Raw genomic sequence first — 23,105 nt, 5'->3', positions numbered from 1 at the left:
GCAGGATTCTCAGCAGTGTGGAGGAACAGAGGGATCTTGGGTTCATGTCCATAACTTCCTTGAAGTTACTACACAAGTTAATAAGGTTGTTATGAAGGCATATGGTGTGCGGGACTGAATTAAGTCAGGGGACTGAGTTCAAGAGCCACGAGGTAATGTTACAGCTCAAAACCTTGGTTACACCACATTAGGAATCTTGCATTCATTTTTCGTCATCTCATTGTAGGAAGGATGTGGAGGCTTTAGAGAGTGCAGAGATTTACTGATGTGCTATGTAGACTAGAGAGCATGTCTTAGGACTTCACTCTTTGGAGCAAAGGAGGATGAGAGGAGACTTGATTGTAGCGCACAAGTTGATAAGTGGCATAGATAAGGTTTTTTCCCCAGAGCAGAAATGGCTAATACAAGGGGGCATAATTTCCAGGTATAGGGGGATATCAAGGTAATTTCTTTATATAGTGATGGATGCTTAGAATGCTCTGCCAGGGTTGATGGTAGAAACAGATACATTCTGGGTATTTAAGAAGCACTTAGATAGGCACATGGATGATAGAAAGTGGACAGTTATGTAGGAAGGAAGGGTTAGATTGGTCTTAGAGTATGTTAAAAGGGCGGCACAACATTGTAGGTTTGTACTGTGCTGTAATATTCTAGGCTCTATAAAAGGAAATTGAATACTGTACAGGTGTAATACAGCCGTGATACCGACTAACCCCATCCACCAACTGCAAAGTTCTTGACTATTTCAGTTATTTGACATTACTTTCAAGAGAAATTTGCACAACTTGAAGATTCAGAATTTAATGCAATTCATGTATAGGTATTCATTGCACATTTTTAACAATATGATAAATCCAAACATAAATGGAAAGAAAGCTGAACATAACTGAATGGAGCCATGAAGAAGAAATCACTTGTGCTTGCTAAACAGATATTGTTTATTAAGGCTTGTATTCTCCTAGAGGAAAGAAAATCAACCCAATGATGTTCATTTACCTTACAGGCAATATTCCATAGACATAACTAAAATTGTCTAAATAAGTCTAAATGATAGTTTATTTCTTTAAATTGAAGTCCATTTTTATAACTAAGTTTAGAAGAGTTAATTGTTTGCTTCCTAATGATAGTAAAGTTCCTCTACAATAAACACGTGCAAGTTTCTGTGAACTAAAGCAACAGGCATGAGCACCGTTTCATGCTTTATCCAGTCTGCAGCAATTTCAATGGTTCCCTCATTTCACAGACAGTACAGCAAAGTACAGCTTTCCGACAGAAAATGAATCAAAGTATTTCATTTTGGAAGAATCAAGAGACGTTTGCATCAATTTATATTTTTTGAGACATCAACCATTATTTCCACTATTTGCTCCTACATTAAAGCTTAGCTTTACAGAAGGAAAAATAAAATGGCCTTGGGATTTTCATGAAAGAATGCAAATTAACAGCAGCTTGAAAAAAAGCTCAAAGTTAATGCACATCACCAAAAACTAGTAACGCTGAAAGCATCACATCATCCAAACTACAGAAGGCTGATGCAGTAATATTTCCTATAAAAGGAGCACAGAGTGCTCATCTTCCCAGGATTGCTAAACAAATGCAAGCTAAAGCTTCAGTGTAACAGAAGTTACCAGTGACTGCTACAGCATTTAGGTGCAAAATTACAAACAAAATGCAGACCAGTCTGGGCAAAAACAAAATCAAAAAACTGAAGAGTATTAAAAACATGATATAGCTTAATTCCCCTGCACATAAAGATATCACTGGAGCAGAAAGCTTTGATTTTTCATTCTGATGCTGGAATCACAGCACCAGCTTTTTTTTTCAGTTTTTTTTAAATAATTCATCAAGTCAAATGTTTTCTTATCATTTGTTTCGATTCAGGCGCTCCTGCAGAGAAAGAAAAAAGTTATTTTTTTAAATGTAAAAGGAATTCTTTTCTTTAAACCTACATTTCATACAACATACTAACCAATTTGGTTAGATTTTCAACTGTATTTCATAATCCAGCAACAAAAATTGACTTCTCTTGTCCTCTTGCTTACCATTTTAAAATACAAACAGCAATTCTTGTCACTATATCATTCAATTTATAATCATGCATTAATTCATAGTATTACAAAGACTTGTTTTAATCAAGTTCATTTAATAATTTGCTGGAAACTGAAAATAAGAATATACTGTAGTTGACTGGAATTCTAGTCGAAAAGAAAAACACGATAGGTTGTGAACCAAATCTCCAACTCAAAAGAGTAACTATATTTAGCTAATCCATATTCAGATAATGATCCAAAGCCAGCAATGCTTGCAAAAGTAGTTCATAGGCTGCCAGTCCTTTTCAAAATTACTCACGTTACCAATTCTAATATGCTCCTTCATACCTACCTTGTGCAATGTGAAAACCCACACCATACATCTCATCAGTTCTTCTTTACAACTTGCAGATTCAACATGTTTTTACAACATACTACATGGTTACCCTGATGTTCTCATATCAGTACAGACCTACATAGGGACGTCACAATTTCACGAATGTGCTGAAGCTGTATCCGCACAATTGTTGTCAGTTAAGATTGGGTCATAGGGAGAATATGCAGCTAATAAGCTTCAGTTCCTTGGTGAATTCCACAACGAAACTCGTTTTGTTTGGGACAACCCTACATGCAACATTAGAAGTACCTCAACAAACTTCTTAAAGTTTAAGTTGCCATTTATAAGGTTGACAAAATACATTTGGAAGTCTTGATATTTATTTGCAATACACTATTATAGACTTAGTTTGCACCAAAAATGTTATTTCAACATGAACATTGGGGAATATTGACTGAGATCTGCATAGATCAATCAACAGGCAAGTCTGTAATTGGGCTATTCCCGGCCAATGCACACCAAGCAGTGCCAATTTCTATAGATTTCCCAGCTATCACTCTGGGAAATATACTGGCTGAGCCCACACTAAGTATGATAGTCCCTTGCAATGGATGGAAGAAATCAGCTGCTGGGTGAAAGCCAATCAGAGCTATTAATTTAACTTGAATACTTTATTTTTATGATCAGAATTTTCACTATTAAAAAGAAATGCATTCATATGTATTCTGTATGTTCTGCATATTTATAAATGTCAAGGCAGTCATATTAACAACAATGACGATGTGGGTGGCAGGCCTTTTAATCAGGGCTGCTGGCCAGTTATTCTGGAAAAAGCCTCTCAGTGGAAGGCTGCATCCCAAATTAGAATGTTGCAGGAGCATGTAGCTAATGTTTTTGGTATTTTCAGAAAAGCCACTGCATTACAAAATAGATCACAACTCTGTGGGGAAGAAATTAGCTTTTAATATTTCCCCACTAAAATTCCAATCTGCACCAAATACACAGAAGGCCAATTCCCACCGAATGTAGAGTACAACAATGGGGAAGGGGTTATCCCCATAACTTTTAAAAATCTATCCAATTAAGCAACTGGGGCCAGATTACCTGAAGATGAAGTGCAATCCTAGCATTGCTGAGTACAATTTGACTCTATAAATAAATCAATAATTGTGTGCCCAACATATAATATGTAATTACATTAATTTTAAATGTCTTTGTATCCAAAACAAAAGCCTCAGATTTGCAGTTCAAAGTTAAGAATATTTAGGATTACAAAGGAATTGGAATCTTTTGCCTTGGAATAAACAGCTGTTTTCTCACAAGATTTTACATACATATTCTCTACTCCATGCTCCCCAAGGACAAATTAACCTTTTACCTAGTCCTGCTCTTCCAAGACTTTTTTTCCATTTTCCTAAGAGCAAAGTCCTCCCCACAGCCAGACTAGAGGTAGGTGAAAAGCCAAATTTTAAGGGTAAAAATACTGTAGAAAACTTAAGTGTGATCTTTTTGTTAAATAAGCCTACTAATTTCAAGTAAATTACCTACACCGCCAATTGTTACCACTGGACATTTCCCACTGAAACTTTCAACTGGACTGATTTATGAGAAATGAAATATTTGAGATATTAGAACACCTTCCCTTTCTAGAACAAGAAAAGAAAGGGTCTACCACAGTGGAGATTATACCAATATGTTCCAAATAGGTTTTATAATTGTGCTAATCCTTGTTTCTTAAAATTCTCAGTACTTTTTAAGATACAGGGATATAGATGAAAAAGCTATCAAAACTTATGTGTTTTTTTTTGTTCTAGACTATAACAAGCAGAATAAGAGCAAATACCATGTGTGCTTGAAAAGAAAATAGGGGCAGGGTTGGAAATTAATGCAATCATAAATGCAAGAATGTGGCACAGGGAATAGGCTGTGGAACTCAGTTAAAATAAAAGCGTAAAAGATATGGTGGTGGAAACATTTCGGCTTGAATCAAAACCCTGTGAAGAACACCATAATAGAACACAAACCAAGAATTTCTCACTGTTCCAACCGATTTAATAAACTTAGTCCACAGAATGATAGCAAGCAGGAAGTATAGAATATAGGAAACAAGTACCATATTAATTCCTTAACCCCATCCCATCAATGAAACCATAGTTGGTTATTAACTTGATTTCACTGACTTCTTTTTGCTTTGAATTTTGCAGTCCTGGCTGATACATTCTACCTTAAATCTGTGTAAGGAACAGTGTCATGACAAAATTAAGACACCATTGCCAAAACTTTACCGATGCTATCTAACTATCTGTACATCTGTAGTCTGTAGAATGATGTGCCCCTACAGAAGCCCTCAACTGGTTGGAAATATCTATCCAGCTATGCGCCAAGGTGCAGCTTAAATTTAAAACCAGATTCCTGAATGCCCTAGACATGGAAACTAGGTTATATCTTGCTGTGTTCAGCATATTTTCACTTCTGTTTAGATTACAAAATTCACAATTCATAAATCAAATATTGCTCAGCTGTTTTTATAACCTTACTATAAACTCTGCTCACTAGGGACCTAATGTGGCCAATAAAGAGTCTCAGACTTCATGCCAACTGTTTCTACTTTCACAAATGCACTCTGATCTTCTGGATTTTATTTCAGATTTCCAGCATTTTATAATCTAATATTGCTAGATTAAATTGTCTAGATCCTATAGAAATCCGTTGAAATCAGACCTTTCTAATTACTGGATTATTTATGCTGAAACATAAACCAGTTTTCCTTTGCATACGTAATAATTCTTTTGGAAATTTGAGGGGGAAACCTTTGAGAAGCTGTTAATTCAATGCGTAGGTCAAAATCAACATGCTGCTGGTTTCAGAAAAGTTGCTCAACAATGCCCAAAAGAGAGGCAATTCTACTACAACTCATCCTTATCTGGCAAATCAATTGAGTTGTAAATGCCATTATTCTGTCCTACTAGAATTCAATTTAAGTATGTATATAGATAGAAAAGTTTTTTGGGGAAACTGAAAAGGAACTGGAATGGAAGCAAGATGATCAAATGAAAGACAAATGTAGCAATACTAACATATTTAAAATAGGGACAATTTCCTATCCTGCACACTAGAATTTTTTTTTTAAATCTGTGAAACAAATATAGCCTTATTTGCTATTGCCTGAAAATTGGCATAGGCATGCCCCCTTCCTTAGATTAAAATTAAATGTCAATACACCCAGTGAATGGGTCAAAATATTACACAGCTTTGCAAAAACTGTAAGGGTTATTTGCTAGATTTTACGCTGCACCAGTTATGTACGTAACCCACAAAGGTCCCACGTTTTCCACTAATTGACATTTACTTCTCATCTTTACTGTTCTGGGGAGCTGGCTGTGTAAAACTCCAAAATAATGGAATCTCTTTCAAAAGATACACAGATAATACCAAACTATGACTAACATATGCAGATTTTATTACATGGTGTAGAGCTAACACACTGATTTAGAGGAAAACAGGAGCAACCATTCCAATTTTCCACAAGTAGCTAGGTAAAACGTAGGATAGTAACTTTGCTCTCAGTCTCCACCTTGGCACCTAGTTGGAATTTATCGCTGTGACTGATGAATCCTTTGTTGCTCTAGATTAAGTTTTCTATTGACGCTTACCAGAGATCTTTGGAGCAAAACTTGAAGAGGATGAGGACTGATGCAGCCGTTCTGATGCAGCTCATTCTCCCTGAAGCTTGGATGACTGTGCCTTCATAGGAACGGTGGCTGGAAGGGGAAGAGGAGTGGGATGACTTTGAGCACTTGCCGGCCAGAGGCAAGTCAGACACTGATGCTTCAGCCATCTTGGATTTTGTGATCTAATGCAATCTTTGAACCAAGGCTTCCCAATTTTACTTCCCTTGGAAAGTTTGACAGTTCACATGAGGCTACATTGTGGTCATGAAACGAGTAATAATCACTAAGTTCAATGAAAGGCCAGAACAGAATTCATTAGAAATAAAACCATGACCACAATGCCAAAGACAGATGGGCATGGTACAATCGATCCTCTCACACTCATGATAGTTGCAAAATCATAACCGTTTTCAATAGAAGAAAGAACTGAGGAGCAACAGTGTGGGGAATGAAATAAAGGATATGAAAACAAAATGGGTCACAAATGGGACAAATATCCTAAAACCTCCCACCATATGAGTACTGGCTTTGGATCATTACTAAATTTTGTGGAGGAAACAAAAAAAAATTAACCTTATTTTCATACTTGTCCATGATCTAAATATTGTTATATCAATACAAAAGTTTGCTTCAATAGAACAAAAAGTTTATAAACAATGTTGAGAATGACTAAAATGTCAGTGTAACCAAAATCAATGTTTACAGTGCAAATACATTCAAATATAGTGATTAACTAAGCTTTGCATGACAAGATTCAGATATAACAATTCACAGAAAATCCAGTTACTGACTTCTGAAGTATAACACTGCTGTATTTTAAACATAGAAATGCAGAGAAGCATGTAGGTAACTGTACTACATAAAGGAATTTTGTTAAGATTGAGAAGTACAATTGCAACAAAGAACTTATTAGAACATTTATGCTTCATAGATTGGAATAATAGGGTAAAAATTAAACATTTCAATGTTTTATTCAAAAATGCTTACAGCAAGCTTTTGTTCTCATTCTTGTTTACTGGTTCCTATCTTGGTTGCCATTTTAGTCACATATTCAAAGACATAATGTAAATCTGGCCCTCAGCCTTTTCTTTACAAGAGAATGTAGCACTCTAGATCTTGCCAACAACATTGACCATGTAAGATTCTAGGCAAAAAACCTAAATTATACTTTGCACTGGCAGAGGCCATAGGCTTGGTGCAAGGAAGAATGATAGTTTATTCTAAAATCATCTGATATTATCATAGCACAGGCAAGGAATATATTTTAGCAGCCAGACATGCTCCAAGAGATACCAAGAGGAAAAAAGAAAAATGTGTGGCCAGATTTGCAAATCAGAAGCATGAACTCAAAGAAAAGTTCAACGTATAAACAATTTTCTTCTTTTAATGTTTGAAATGGTTGTATGTTACATTTCTTTATATGCTAATTTTTATATGGGATCATTTTATGCTCTTTACTCATGTGCTAGCTGTTTTCCCAAATTTATCCCAAGCACTAGGCAGTCTCTAAGCTCCTACAGTCTGGTCTGAGTATGATTAGCTTTTTGTTAGAAAAGGTATATACATGTAAAGCAAAGCCACCAAAATACCACAAGATTCCACCCCCCAAAAAAAACACTAATAAATTCTTTTATAATATTTACCTTGTAAATAATGAGAAGCCACTGGTAGGGAAACCTTGTCCTGAAAATTTAAAACAAAAAGGCAAAATCTATTTGATTTGTTGACATACTATTTATGACAGAAGTAACATGTAAATTCAATTGTCAATGCAAACCCCCTCAATGATTGCTCATAACACTAAACTCCCAACAGGTTTTCTCTATAAATGCCTAAGAAACTCAGTAAAATGTTATTACAGGACCAAATTAGGAAAAAAGGGAAAACCCTGTATTGAGTCATTATGGGCCAAATGGCTTGTTCCTGTACCGAGTCATTTTAGCACAATGTTATTTTGAATTAATGCATTATGTCAACAAAAAATGGTAACCTCCCATATGGTCAGAGTCAATATGCTTGTCTGTTTAATGTAAAGAATATCCTCCCTTAGATGATCCAGTCAGGATATGCACGTTGCTTGCAAAAGGGGCATACAAGTTTAATATTTTAGTTAATCAAGCTCTGATAAACGAGAAGGATGTGTTTTAAATTCCTTTAAATTAGAAAATAAAGGAAATCAGGATAACTACAATCTCTACTGACTACATTTTAATGTCAAATGGCTGTGACCACCAGAATATACTCGTTTTGCAATAACCACTTTGTGTACTCAAGTGAGTAGCACAGTAGATAGTGCTGTTGTCTCAAAGTACAAAAAACCCAACTACAATCCAGACCTTGTATGTCTCCACATACTGTTCTCCACAAGAGGCTTCAGCAAGAAGAGGTAGAAGCTCTTGGCAAGTTTCTTTCTTCGTCTGTTAGTGCAGTAAAAAAGGAGTCCAGAGTCCGTGGTGCGTTCTTTATGTCATATGTGGGAATTCTGGGATTCCCCGATTGCTACATCTGCACGAGATTCATCCAGCCACAGCTCCTTACAGAATGTATTAAGGAACTGGAACTGCAGCTGGATGACCTATGACTCATACAGGAGAATGAGAAAGAGATAGATAACACCCCTAAAATACAGGAGGCAGGTAGCTGGATGACTGTCAGGAGCGGGAAAAGGAACAGGCAGACAGTGCAGAGTACTTCTGTGACCATTCCCTTTCATAACAAGTATATCACTTTGGATATTGCTTGGTAGGATGACCTACCAGGGGAAAACCACAGCTATCACGAGCAGCGTCTGACTCTGTAGCTCAGAACAGAAGAGTTTCAGACTTCTGGGATCTCTTCTGAGAAAGATATGACCAATACAAAAAAAACAGGTTACAGCTGAACTCAAGGAAAACCAATATCTTTACAGGAAGATTTGCTAGAGGTGTTGGGGAGGGTTCAAACTAGCTAGCCAGCGGGGTGGGAACCAGAGTGATAGATCAGTGGATAGGGCAGTTCCCTATGGAGCTAAAGCTTGTCAGTGGGAAATGAAACAAAAAGTCTTTATGTATATTTGAGGCAGAGATTGATAGATTCTTGATTAGCCAGGGCATAAAAGGATATGGGGAGAAGGCAGGAGATTGGGGCTGAGAGGAAAAATGGATTAGCCATGATGAAATGGCAGAGCAGACTCCATGGGCCAAATGGCCTAATTCTGCTCTTCTATCTTATGGTGTTAGATCTCTGTCCCACATACGAATTTCTCTCAATTCACTTCCCATGTACTATGAGCCCACTCTCAGTTAATCAAGGGTAAAACACACAAAATTCTGGAGGAACTCAGCAGGCCAGACAGCATCTAAGGAGAAGAGTACATAGTCAATGTTTTGGGCCAAGATCCTCCATCAGTACTGCTCATTTAACCAAACTGTTTCTGATTGTTACAAATGGCAGGAGGGGAACATGAAGAGGAGCTTCAAAAAACACACACACACAAGACTGGTTAGCACTGGGAACTCCTTTTCCGCAAAGTGATAAAAACAGGAGTCAATCAAGGACCTCAAAGTGAAATTGGAAAAGTGCTTGACCACAAGTAGTTTTTGGGTACTGAGGAATAAACAGGCAGACTTGATCATTCAAACAGCTTTCTGTGAGGTGATGATTCTATGAATTTATTCTTTAACTGCTCACAGGCCTACAATTTTCAAGTATTTATTATCATTCCTAGTTCTAGTTTTTTCAACACACTTCACCCACTCCACTTGCTGGACATTATATTTGAAACCTGTGGAATTCCCACTCTAAACTTTCCCATATTTTCTTATTGAAAACCATTTCATCCAAGATAAATTATTCCTACACATCAATGGTCAATTTGCATTTAGTTGATGTCAAAGCAAATGCCAATAAATTCAGCTCAATTTTATACATTAACATAAATTTTATGAATCAATAAAATTAAATAAATTGCTCTGCAATTTTGGACATGAAATGGTTGGAACATAACTTGCAGGGCCAAGTTATGTTCCAACCAAAAATGAACAGCTTATCTTAGTCAGGCCAGACTGCACTGTCAGATATTCCAGCATCATCTATTCTTGTGTCAGACTGCACATATACTTCCATTTGGATTCATACTGTTCGGTAAAGAATTTTCTTAAAGCTTCAAAAGGACTGATGTTATTTTCAATTTGTAATGATAAATAACTTTTAAGAAGCAAGTCCAATCAATGGTTTTAGTAAATTAGTAATCAAGGCAGAGGTACAAACCTTACTCTTGGCTTTTGTACTACTCTATTGCAAAGTCCGTTTGTTATGTGCCATGTCATGTGACATAGGCAATCATGGTGTTTTCACGACCATGATCGTTCTTGGCAATTTCTTCTACAGAAGTGGTTTGTCATTGCCTTCTTCTGGGCAGTGTCTTAGTAATTGCAAAGTAGATAACCAAAAACAGAAAGCTATACTTTCAAACAAATCAAAGTACATCATGCTCAGAAGGAACAAAAAGGCCAATTCAAATATTAGTGTATCATAATACAACTGTTTACAGTGAACTAATTTAACTGGCTGAACACATACTTGGATCTCAGAAATCAGAAAGGTTAGATGCACACCACAATGTTGGTTAAGTGTAAAGATCAGCTGCATGAACAGTGCATGCATGGGCCAAACAATAAACTATCACGTCCATCCACATGGCAACCTGGACATGTCGAGATTTGTAAGAAACAGTGGACCAGATGTTCATCTTCACCATCTTCATGATAATGTACCGGATCAGTCTAGACTACACTCCTTTACAAAACCCCAACCCAATATTCAATGAAGGGATGTCCAGGCACTTTCTCGAAAAGACTGGCAATCCACTCCTAAAGATTAATGACTAGATGAAGGCAAAAGTATGTTCCAATGTTTCAAAGCACTCCCATCATAAAAACACACCTAACCACAAAGATTTGATTACTATAGTTGAGCATGTACAATATAGATGCAAGTAGTTCACCCAAAATGTAATATCTTTTATTAGTAGGGTGAGGGGAAAGGACTGCTGATGAAAATTCACTAGAATTTGAATACTTCATAGTTGACCAAGTTTTCATAGATTAATCAATAACAGCGACTTAACATAATACTAGAAAATGCTGACTATCAACCTCCTCAAATGGGAAAAACCACTAGAGTATCCAGAACCTTAAATGGGTATTATGATTTAATTAGATTGCGGTTTCACAATTTCATTTATTCACATTTAATCTATTTAAGAGGTTTCAGAAAGTGGGGAAGATGGGGCGGGGGGTGGAGATGGGTGCTGTTCCAAACAATCCCCAATGGACACAGTAAATTGTGTCTAACTAAACATTCTCAGTTGTTTCATCTTGCTTATTATTGGACAATCAATCCAGATTCTTACCTCACATAATGCACTTTTAAGTTTATTTTTGTTATGTCCCCATATCCACTTTTAAACATTGTTAAAAATGCCTAGAGTTTATCTGATTTTAAAGAAACAATTTGTCTTTGAACAGAAGAGCTGTCCCATTTGAACTGAACTTGAGGCACCAAGTGTCACCGGCAGCTAATACACTTATATAGATTTAGCTTAATTGACCAAATGTCTCCTCTGATGGACCTTTAGAAAATTACTAACCCTACATAGCCGAAAGGATGCACTTTCTAAATGTGGCCAATTTAAGAATTATGTGAATACATTAAAAAGGTGTTTTAATGTCATTGATTTTTAAAGCTTTTGCAAATTATGTACTATCAATTCCCACAAACCCAAATACAATTTTGATTCAGTATGAACGGTGTACTAATGCGACAGAGTGCAGCATTCATGTAGCTATTTTTGCATATACTGACAACTACTCAACTGAAGCAATTAGGGTTTTATCTTCTAAATGGCATCCAAACAATATGTTAGTATTAACAATATACCAATAATATATCTTAGGTGATCACATTCTCCACTCTGAAATCAAATTCACAATAAAAATATTGGGATAGGGGAAGGAATAGGTAGGGGGATAGTGTTTCTTGCCAACTTATGCAAAATAGAAGATACACTAATCATCTTGCGTAAATACTGAATGACAACACTGGCCAGAATGTTTTGATTATAATTGCATGCCAAATTTATTGGTAAATAGTTATGTATTATTTTTCTTGTCTCTACAACATTGTTCAGTGAAATGTATATAATAAACTCAATGTTTACAACACAAGAGCAAGTTTACTGGCATTTGAATCAAAATCATGTGTGCATAAATACCCCAACAGGACTCACCTTACGTACAACTTCCTCCTCTTCCTGGCGCTTTTCATAATGTGAAAAGTCATCAAAAATTGAGGTGGTATGCTTGTAAGTAGCAATAATTTTGAGCACTTGCTTGGCTTTTTCTAAAGGAACCTCCTGTGTGTCTCGAGAGTTAGTGACTGGCTTATTATCATTGTTTTCCAAACGGATATGCCTCAGCTGGTTATTAGGCACATCCTTTACAAAGATCCACTTTACATCAAATTTTCCTTTCCACTTGTCCTGTGACCAAACTCCAGCACACGTGCCATAGTCCACTGCCGATTTCATTTCTGCAACTCCACAAAAATGTCCACTGCCATTTACACTGAACAGTAAGTAAACAGGACCCTTGCCAGCCAGCGAACGATATGCACTGTCCAAGCGTTTATTGCCATGTTCTGTACTGCACCAAATGGAGTACTTGATAGAGCGATGGATGTCATCCTCAGAGTAGCTCTTGATAATAAACACTCGACCATTTTTGACATTCCAGTCAAAGTCTTTTGGATTATAGCTGTAAGCAGCCTTCAGTTTTTCAAGGACAGGATGAGTCTCATTGCTTGGTGGAGAGCTAACTGGTACATTACCCAGAGAGTTGTTTTCATTACCAGGTCCATTATTTTGACCAAATGCTGCACCTCTGTTGCGAGGGGCTATCCAACGATTCTGTGGGGGTTGCTGAGGATTCTGAAATGGTTGCTGTGGAATCTGCAACTGCTGAGTTGGAGGGGGCTGAGTCAATTGATGCTGAGGAACTACCTGAGTAGTAGGGACCTGATTAGGTGGAGGAGCTTTTGCTACAGGTCCTTTATTATCCCACGTACCAATATCCATATTATGTTTTATAGGAGGTGGGGGCAATGCAGAACTTCCCACTGCTGCTCCAGTCTTTGGTTTTAGTTTTGGTTGAGGCTTGGCTGGTTTACTTGCAATGGCAGCCCATGATGTTGGCTTTGGAGCAGATACACCCACTGTTGAGCCATTTCCAGGTGCTGCATTAGTTATACCTGGGCTATTCACCACAGACCCCACTGTCTTCACACCTGATGAGGTCACAGCTCCAATCTTTAATCCAACCATCCCTTGTTCAATGCTATTCATGCCTGGAGCTTTATTCAAAGTATCATTTGGAAACCCTGCCTGTCCATCTACTATTGTCCCACCCAAAGAACTAGGTGGGTAACTATAGCTACTACCATATGCTGAACTCGGTGTTTGTTGTCCCTGAGACCCGCCTGTCCCCCAAGCAGAAAACCCGGGATTTTCAGGAAAAAAGTTGAACCTATGTTGATTTAAATATGGAGTGCTCCCTAGGCCCCCAGGTTGACCAAAGACAGCATCATGCATGAAATGATGATCTCCATTGCTCAGTTGTCCATATGTTGTTAAGTATGGAATAGGAGGATCACCACCAGTGGACCATGGTGCTGCTTCACTAAGAGAATAGGAAAATCCAATGGAAGGAGCATAATAGCTTGATAGGTATGGATCAGTCATTGAAGGGTAGCTGTTATTCTGTTGATTAAAAAAAAACAAAGGTTATAGATCCATGCCACAATCATTTGCACTTATCCATTTTAACTTAGCTCAACTTAATCCAACTGAATAATTTGAAGTTCTTGAAGATTGTAATTGGTTGCAGAATTTAGATTTTATTAAACATTTGGATAATTAAAAAAATACTATTTAGAGATATAATTAAACTTCTGACTTTCTATCATACCCATAACTTGATTGCAGATACACCGGCTTAGTACTAAAAGCACACAGAATCCGCTAATGTAAAGTGTTTAAACAGCAAATCTGTTACTACTAAATGGAAAGGAGCTATAATAAAAGAATGCAACACATCTAGTTGGAAATAATTTGTTAACGTAATACAAGTAGTAAAGAGTTTCCAGAAATAGTTAATGTTGTTTGTTGTGAAATCCTTTAATACCTTAGAAAATTAACACATGGAGGAAAGCGTGAGTGAGAAAGTTGATAGCCTTTCACCCAAAGATTCAAACTCAACCATAATCCATAATCTGATTATCAGCATCTGCCTCTCTGGGTGATGTTTTTCCAGGCTTTCTTTAAACTTAATTGGTTCATTAAAATGTATAAACTAATATGTAACATCTAAGAAAAAAGACTTAAAGATGTATAGGAATATTAATCAAAATAGCATTCGATAGTCCTAAAAAAAAAATCTGGTGCTCAACTGGTAATGTCCTGAGAATACCAGATTATTGAAGATTTATTGTACCCAAACCTAAAGGAACCCACTACAAGTAACATGCCAAACAAAACATCCATTAAAAAAAAATTCTATTAACAACTTAAGAAATTGGATGAACGTCACTTATTGAAAGTACTGGTGAAAAATCATTTACAACACAATAATACTTTCAAAATAGTTGAGCAATCGTTAATGACTTCAATTTCTCTTCTACAGGAAGCATCTGACACTTAAGAAATGTCAAGATCAAAATTATTGCATTTACATCCAGGCCTAGTGTTTCAAAAATTAGCCCTAATCAGTTCCTATAAAAACCAATGAACATCCAATCAAATATTAACCAGTAGGAAAGGATATACACACACATGCTTTGATACAGTTAAACCACATAATGACAGGTAAAAGCCTAGTTAATTTTCCACCACTCAGTCAAAAGCATTAAAATTAATTCCCTGACTAGGATCAGCACAAGGGCTCAAAACTAGTATTTTACAAATTAAGATAGTTTAGCAAATGTTAAGAAATATAATAAAGTATGATATACACATGTCACTTTTGACAGATTACTCGTCCTCCTTCAGTAGTGACATGCTCTATCTAGGTAAATTGAGATCACAAAAAGAAAACAGTATTTGTTCAGGGTACATTGTGCTGATGGAACACTTGGTCAGGTGTAAATGAATTTATTTATTCAATTTTTGCCCTATATAAATTATCATAAAATACCAATGATCATCATACAAATGCTTTCAGAAACTGATACAGTATTGTTAATTTAGAAAAATCATGTGTTATGGAATCACCAAACTATGAAACAGAAGGAAAACCATTTAGACAAATGTGCCTCTAGTAGGGTTAATAGTTTAACAGAAAATAGTTATTCCATTTCCATTTCTCAGCGCTTCTTAGTAATGTCTTAAAGACATAAAATAATCAATGTTTTAAAAATGACGTTACATAGCCTTATTTTAAAGACATTTACAATTGTACTGATTATGAAAACTTGTCCCTTAATGGCTACTGTACTGAATTTAAAACTCTCAGGAATGATCCCCAATCTGTGGAAACAATCCTGCTTTGTATATTTTCTTAAAACTTACAAAGTTTTTTGTAAATCTTGAGATATTCCATTCAGATCCTTCAACTTCAAAAATACAAAAAAATGCAAATGCTGCAAGTATAAATTATAAAAGGATACAGTTTAGTAAAAGAGAACATTTCAGACCTGGGGTTTAGTTTATACGTCATTGTTTAGGCACAAAACTGTCTACTGGATAAGATATGCATATAAATGTACACTGCACCAATGGTAGGTTGTACTTTATAATCTGCTAGAAACCCAGATTAGGTTTTCCCTCACTTTCTTACATAATTATATGCATATCAGTTGAGTGTTTTTTCACATCTCTCCCATATGAGGTGCCATGGTGGTGTAGTGGTTAGCATGACTCAGGGTATCAGAGGTCAGAGTTCAATTCTGGTGTCCTCTGTAAGAAGTTTTTATGCTCTTCTTGTGACTTCTGGATTTCCTCTGGATGCTGCAATAATCCAAAGAAGTACCCACTAGTAGGTTAGTTGGTCATTGTAAATTGTACTGCAATTAAGCTAGTGTTAAATAGGTGGGGTTGCTGGGCGGTGTGGATCATTGTGCTGGGAGGGCCTTTTCTAAAGTATGGTGCATTACATGGCCCACTTTTAAATACTGTACTTGGCCAGGCCACAATAGTCTTGTTGTCTAGCAAATATCCAAAAGCCAAGTGATCTGAGCCAACTTTTATTAAAAATAATTTAAAATGTGTATTTACGTTTAGTTTAAAAGAGAAGGAGAAAGAATACACAGTTACTGTTGTAAAAGCTTCCTTCTGAATTGCTACTCAAGATCTAGCATTAGCATTTATATATTAGTTAAATCAGAATTTAGTTATAGAGAGAATGCATGACCCACAAAATATACCAGCTCAAGAGTGTGTGGTCTTCTAGATAATGGAACACACATGGGGATTGAAGAAACAGCAAATCATTGTAATGTATTACATAAAGAGGACAATGGATGATCCATTTGCTCATGCAATAGATGAGCAAAATACTCTGCCCAGCTGGTGTTGAGCACCTTAAGTACAAGAGCAGATGCATCCACCAAGAGAAGTTCCATGACTCTGTCACATGTCCAACGTGCACCATGAAAATGGCAAAAATCTGGGGAGTCAAATGGAAAACATATTAATATGAACAATTTGGTCTAGTTTTTAAATCCTCTTTTAGAATATTGATAACATGGATTCACTGATGGCAATGCTCCTTTCTTTACTGGAGATTGCTGTTGCCTGCCTCTTAGTTAGCACCAATGCAACTTGCACAATGCACAAATAAACTGCTTCAATTTTGACGTGCACACGTATTATGAATACAAAATTTTTATAAAATTTATTTTCCTAAGCATTTACTTTCTTCGAAGTATTTCAAAGCGCCTGTACCTGGCAGGGTAGTGGAAATCTGCGACCAATTGGCTGGAGAATTAAGGGCATTTTCAAACTCTCACTGCTGCAGTCAGAGGTTCCCCCCCCGCCCCAACTTAAACAAGGCATCCATCATGCTGAAGTCTAAGAAGAAAAGGATGACCTGCCTCAATAACTATTGCCCAGTAGTACTCACATCTACTGTGAGAAAGTATTTTGAAAGGTTGGTCACAGCTAGAATTAACTCTTGCCTGAGAAAGGGCCTGGACCTGCTGCAATTTGTCTACCACTACAAAAGGTCTACAGCAGACACAATCTCAGTGTCGCTCCTTTCAGCTTTGGAGCACAGACTGCTGTTTACTAGATTACAGCACAGCATTCAACACCATTAGCTCATCAGTACTATCAACAAGCTTCAAAACTTGAGCCATTGTACTTTCTTCTTCAAGTGGATTGTCGATTTCGTTATCAGGAGACAATTGAAAACTGTAATAACATCTCCTCCTCGCTGACTATTAACACAGGTGAACCTTAATGATGTGTATTTATCCCACTGCTTCATTCCCTCTCCCCTCATAACTGTGTGGCTAGGAAAGCTCAAACAGCATGTTAAAATTCACTGATGAACTGATGACAACCGTTGTCAAAAATCTCAGATGACGACAAAGAGATGTACAGAAATGAGACAGATCAGCTAGTTGAGTGGTGTCCAACAACAATCCCTCACTCAAGATTATCAAGACCAAGTGAATGATTATGGACTTCATGAAGGGAAAATTGGGAGAATACACACTAGTCCCCATTCAGGGGTCAGCAACGAAATGTTCCTAAGCATCAACACCTCAAAAGGATCTATCACAGACCCAACACATTGATACAATCACAAAGATGGCAAGTCAGCAAGTCTACTTCATTAAGAACCAAGGACATTTGTTATATGTCATCAAAGACTCATGCAGATTTCTACAGATGTACAGTCGAGAGCATTCTGACTGGTTACATCATGGCCTGGTATGAAGCCTCCAATGCACAGGATCACAAGAGGCCGCAGAGGGTTGTAGATTCAATCCGTTCCATCACAGACACAATCGATTCTGCCATCAAGGTCGTCCTCAATAGCTAGTACCTCAAGAAGGCAGCATCCATCATTAAGGGCCCTCACCATTTGGAGCACGACCTCTTTGCGTTACCATCAAGGTGGTGGTTCAGGAGCCTAAGAGTCTGTGTTTTAGAAACAGTTTTTATCTCTCTGTCTTCAGATTTCTAGACAGTCCATGAACACTAGCTCATTATTTGTGTTTTCCACTAGTTACTAACTTTTATAACTTAGTAATTTTTATGTCTTGCACTGTACTGTTACCAAAACAATAAATTTCACCACATGACAGTGATAATAAATCTGATTCCGATTGACCATGTAAAATCAGTGACCATTTTTGAAGTTCTTAAGTTAGATTACATAAACTTCAGAGTTCAATACTCATTGGATACAAGACTAGCCAAAGAGATTTTCCAATTAATTTCTCAATCATTTTGACAATCAACAGTGGCAGAATGCTATTCTAAAGCAGGTGCAAATTTCTACAAAATATTTTTTCTAAAATCCATAAGCATTCACAGTAATAAAAAGTGATTCATCGGCTCCACCATTTTAGGAAAATGTTCTGAAAATAGATTACTGCAGATATTTTTAAATCACTATGAATTTACTTTGAGGATTGCTAACATTATTCATAACCCATAAAACAGGAAACAAAAATCCAAACAATACAAGTAAAATGTAAAAGCAGTCCTTCTACATCTTTTTTTGAAATACAGAATTAGAATGCAGGATTGAGAAAGGCAATTGACACTGTATCAATTGAGTTGTTTTGATCACAAAATGCAAAATAGTAGCTAAACTATAACTAAGCAGACTATCTTTTTAATAATAAATTTCATATGAAGAAAAACCGTACTTAATCAAGTTTATATTTTAAAATCAATACTCACTGCTTTCCCTAACCTTATGCTCAACTTCTTTTCAAAAAAAAAATTGTATTAACCCACTTTTTATGGCCTACATACATATACAACTAAGTTGTTCATTTAAAATGTGATTAATTGATTTTCGTTAACCAAAAGGCATTGAGAACAGGGCAGTCACAGTTAGTTAGGTCAGAGTTCAAACATTCTCACTGAATGGCAGAAAGATGCAAGGGGCTACAGGTATACCCCTATATCTACAATTCCCCTCTATTAACCACCTCAGATTTAGGATTGTTGGGATTTCTTTCAGTTTTACTAGAATGATCTTTTACTGCACAAAAACATTTCAGAAATATTTTAATAGTTAAGGAGCTAAAATATATGGGCATGATTCCATTCAAAATTAAAGATGACTACTCAATAGCTGTTATTTTATTCTAATAGTCAGATTTTTAAAGTATACAAACAATTCTGTGATATTAATCAAATAACCTAATGAATCTTTATTCTGAATATTAAAAAATTAACAGAGGGTTAGCTAATGCTTAATTTTCAGTTAACTCTGGGAATACTTGGGAGAAGTTTACAAAACAAGCTTTCAGTCATCAACTATATCTAATAACATGAGCAATTCAAGTGTAAATAGCAGTAAGTACTTTTAACATCAACTCAATTGGAGCAATTAATAAATTTCTTTGAACCAGGGTAAAATCAATTGTAATCTATGTCATAATAAATTTAATTCATTACATTAAAAATAAAGAGGAAGTACTGTATATAGCAGACTCTTGAATGGAATGGTAAACCGTCCAGTAAACAAGTGACATGAACTAGGTTGGTCTCAGTTTGCCCTGGAAGGAGGATGGAAATTTAGCTGAGGTTCTGGATTCCAAACACATCACATAACACCTGCTATTAAAGCATATATAAGAATATTGGTCAGGTCTGGAATGAGGCAGGCGGTTGATTGCCTCTAACAACAAACAATCAGTCTGTTGTCTTGTACTACAGTCCTCCAGCATTTGGTCAAGGATTAACCGGAATACTCGGATAAAATATTTCAAGAACAATTGCTCAATGAGGCCACAGAAAGGAAATAAATAAAAAACCATGCATTATCTTTGTGAACTAGTAAAATAACTAACTGAACTTTAAAAATCCAACATATTGGGGAGATCCAACAGGATCTGATTAAGTGATTTATAAACAGTAAATAGAATGCAATAGTTATTTGTCTATATCCAATGTGTGGCACTATGACAGAACCACCAACTCCATCACAATAAGTTACTTCAGAAGAAAGAAAACATCCATTGCAAAACAATTAGTCGAGCGATTAACAACATTCCATTAGCCAGATCCAAAAGAAAAAAACAAATATTTTGAATCATTGCATTATCAGGATTAACATACAATTAAAACAAAAATGACAATGCCATCAAGGGAATCCAAATGCACACAAACTGCCCAGCTACTGAATGTGACAACTTTGAACATTCACTGGAATAAAATCCATATAAAACTCTAACAGGAATGTTCTTCGGGTACTTCACTTTATTTCTGAAATAAAAACAGAAGTTGACTTTCTGTGTGCAGAAAATACTCCTAAGGATGGCTCCCAGAGAACTGGATGCATTTTTTGTGGGCACAATCATGTAAGTGAGAAAATACATGATAGCATGACAATGCAAAATAAAACCATCATAATGTTCAAATTGTATCAAGCATAATTACATTACTGATATCAATATTAATAGTCTAACTTTTCTATAATAAATGAAAATGAGCAGTTCCTCATCTTTTGATATGGAAGATTAAACAGGATGCACTATTTTTCAAATAATGCACACGGTTTAAAACGGCATTTGAATAATTAACCGTTTAAAATAGTAAATTGGCACACATTTAGAAGCAGTTTTTCCATCATATGAAATAGCTGACTAATTTCATGTCAAAAATATAAACTGTTCATAGTCACTTTGTATCTTAATAGTACCATTAAATTTTAAACAAGATCTATCCCAAAAACCAAATAAAGGCATTTTCAAATCTACTTGAATCCCTATAATACACACATTTAACTCTTCTAATTAATTCTACAATTTGTAAAGAACAATGTGCAAAAATCATCCAACTTTTTAAACTACTATAATCACCTTTCAAAGAATTTAATAAATATATTTCCCCATTTATAACAGCTGAATTTGGCAGATTGGGCAGTCCCCAGATCTCGATATAAAATATGCAACAAACTCACTTGATTAGACTGGCTGCTTAGGTATGGCTCAAAATCGTTGTCGTGCACTGTATCCTTTTGATGCAACGAACCATTTTGCACTGCAAAGTAAAACATCACAATAAACGTCGATATTGTTTCCATATATCTTCAAAGATTACAATTATACAAGTCACAATTGCAGGAAACCAACAGCAAAACAGATCTACAATTATCTGTCTGTAAAATTCCATGGTCACAGCGTTATTTGCAGCATTTTATTTTTGAGAACGGCATTTTGCTAAATAACGAAAGAAAAAAGTCTCATTTTATTTAGATCAGTGGAAGTAAATGCGCCTCACAACTTCTCATCTGAATAAAACACGGCAAGTACAAAGCAGAAGCATACGATCTTTCCTTTGTATAATTCATCCAAAGCCAGGAAAACTTGGCCTTAACTCCTAACTTTACCCAACATTTCCGCCACATTTACTCTCAGCGTTATTGAAGACCAAAGATCACAGGAGACGGCACAGACGGGAAAAAGAAAGAGAGATGAATCTCTCCTCAAAAAAAAAGAAAAATAGCAATCATACATTCAGGATAACTTTATACTTTCTTTAAAACCATTTGCAAGAGCCCGGGCCTCCAGGCCAGCATCTTACCTTTATTCTCTTGTCCTTTTGCTCTCTGTTTAGGGCCACCGAGCAGACACACGGCAACAACAGCACCAGCAGCAAAACGGGAAGGAAAAAAAAGAATGTTAGTGCCGATTGCTCCGAACAACCCTTGGCCTCCACCGATGGAAGCGAGCCCGCGAATTCCCCCCCAGTGAAGCAGCCAACAAGGGAATGGGGGGGGCACAACAAAGACTCGGCCGCTTCCCGGCCCTGCCTACCTGAGGGTCAACGCTTGTGGCAGACATACTTCATTAATCACCACTTGCACCCGCTCAGCTGCAGACGCGAAATCCAATGTGTTGTTGAGGCGCTGGGCTCGGAGAAGTAACCAAAGGCCGCAGTTTCCCCTCCACTTCAACTTGGCTCCTCGTACGGATTTCTCAGACGTTTAACCCAATGGCGACCATACTCAGATTCCAATGACGTATTACGCATTGCGCGCACTGACACTGACCGAGGCCGGAGGAGGAGTCTGCCACTGCTGATGACGTATGCACATGACAACCGAGATGGAGAAGCAGTTGGCCCTGTTCCCCTTCTCTAACTCTGTACTTCATCCAAATTCCGTGTATCTTCACCATTTCTCCCCTCTGGCTCCCTCTTTGCTGACGCTGGAGTTTCTACAGAGGCCTAATTTTGTACAACTTATGCCTGAACTTCCGTGAGTTTTGGGCCCAACAGGATATCGCGACCTTCTTCAGTAGTTTTTGCCTCCCGTGTCTTTTGCTTCGGCAAAGATTCCTCAAACCTAATCATCCCCCCGCCCCGCCCCGCAAACGACCCTTTCTCACAATTCCCTTTCAACCTGGAGACTCCATTCTAGTCTCTTAACTCATTTCTACCTGCTGACACATCATTAACCTACTTGATTTCTCCGTCCCCCTCACCCGTTCCCACCTGAACTCGCAGCTCTCCATTTACTTTGTACAGTACCAATCCCTAACAGATAAGAGTGGTGTCAGTGTGATTAGCGACCAGACCTCTACCTTGCTGAGGCCAAAAAGCAGCTCCTGGGTATTTCTTCGTACATTTCCCTGGACCAAGTCCTAACAAACATGAAGCCACTGTCTCCCAGACGTTACCTGATCTTGTTGCATCAGGCAATCGCCCCTACATAGCATTGAACTTGATAATGTCCCAACCCCACATTACCCATTTCAATCTCTTACCTGAAATCCACAAACAGGACTTCTTTGTTAGACCCGTTGTTTCTCCCTGCCCTTACTTTTCCAAATTTATCTCTTCAA

The 23,105-nt window shown here is 36.9% G+C and overlaps 1 protein-coding gene across 4 annotated transcripts; it reads right to left on the bottom strand.

Annotated features, from left to right (window-relative positions):
- Nucleotides 1-920: 920 nt before the first annotated feature.
- Nucleotides 921-22,295, bottom strand: ythdf1 (YTH N6-methyladenosine RNA binding protein F1). 4 transcript variants are annotated; one of them, XR_010017095.1, is made up of 7 exons: nucleotides 22,077-22,295; nucleotides 21,844-21,868; nucleotides 21,221-21,300; nucleotides 12,307-13,833; nucleotides 7,682-7,721; nucleotides 6,021-6,128; nucleotides 921-1,887 (listed from the first exon to the last, which is right to left on the bottom strand). XR_010017095.1 is itself a non-coding variant. In XM_063041360.1 (6 exons), exons 1-6 carry the CDS (start codon nucleotides 22,101-22,103, stop codon nucleotides 1,844-1,846), a joined length of 1,743 nt encoding a protein of 580 aa, XP_062897430.1. In that variant the 5' UTR covers nucleotides 22,104-22,295; the 3' UTR covers nucleotides 921-1,843. The 4 variants fall into 4 exon arrangements, 2 of the variants coding, with proteins under 2 accessions (XP_062897430.1, XP_062897431.1); XR_010017096.1 differs by lacking the exons at nucleotides 21,844-21,868; nucleotides 22,077-22,295 and adding an exon at nucleotides 15,640-15,710 and having other exon boundaries at nucleotides 21,221-21,280; XM_063041360.1 differs by lacking the exon at nucleotides 6,021-6,128.
- Between the last annotated feature and the right edge of the window lie 810 nt (nucleotides 22,296-23,105).

Source organism: Mobula hypostoma, chromosome 2, assembly GCF_963921235.1.
Source record: "Mobula hypostoma chromosome 2, sMobHyp1.1, whole genome shotgun sequence".
In the NCBI taxonomy this organism is placed as follows: Eukaryota; Metazoa; Chordata; class Chondrichthyes; order Myliobatiformes; family Myliobatidae; genus Mobula; species Mobula hypostoma.
Note: the sequence above shows the minus strand (reverse complement) of the source record. Positions and strands in the feature narration are given on the sequence as shown.

Excerpts from the sequence above, each read along its gene's own strand:
- ythdf1 (XM_063041360.1), bottom strand. The coding sequence starts at position 22,103 with ATGTCTGCCACAAGCGTTGACCCTCAG. Across the intron at positions 7,722-12,306 it reads AGGAGGAAGTTGTACGTAAG|GACAAGGTTTCCCTACCAGT; the intron begins GTGAGTCCTGTT and ends TTAAATTTTCAG. Across the intron at positions 1,888-7,681 it reads GGCTTCTCATTATTTACAAG|GAGCGCCTGAATCGAAACAA; the intron begins GTAAATATTATA and ends CTTTCTCTGCAG.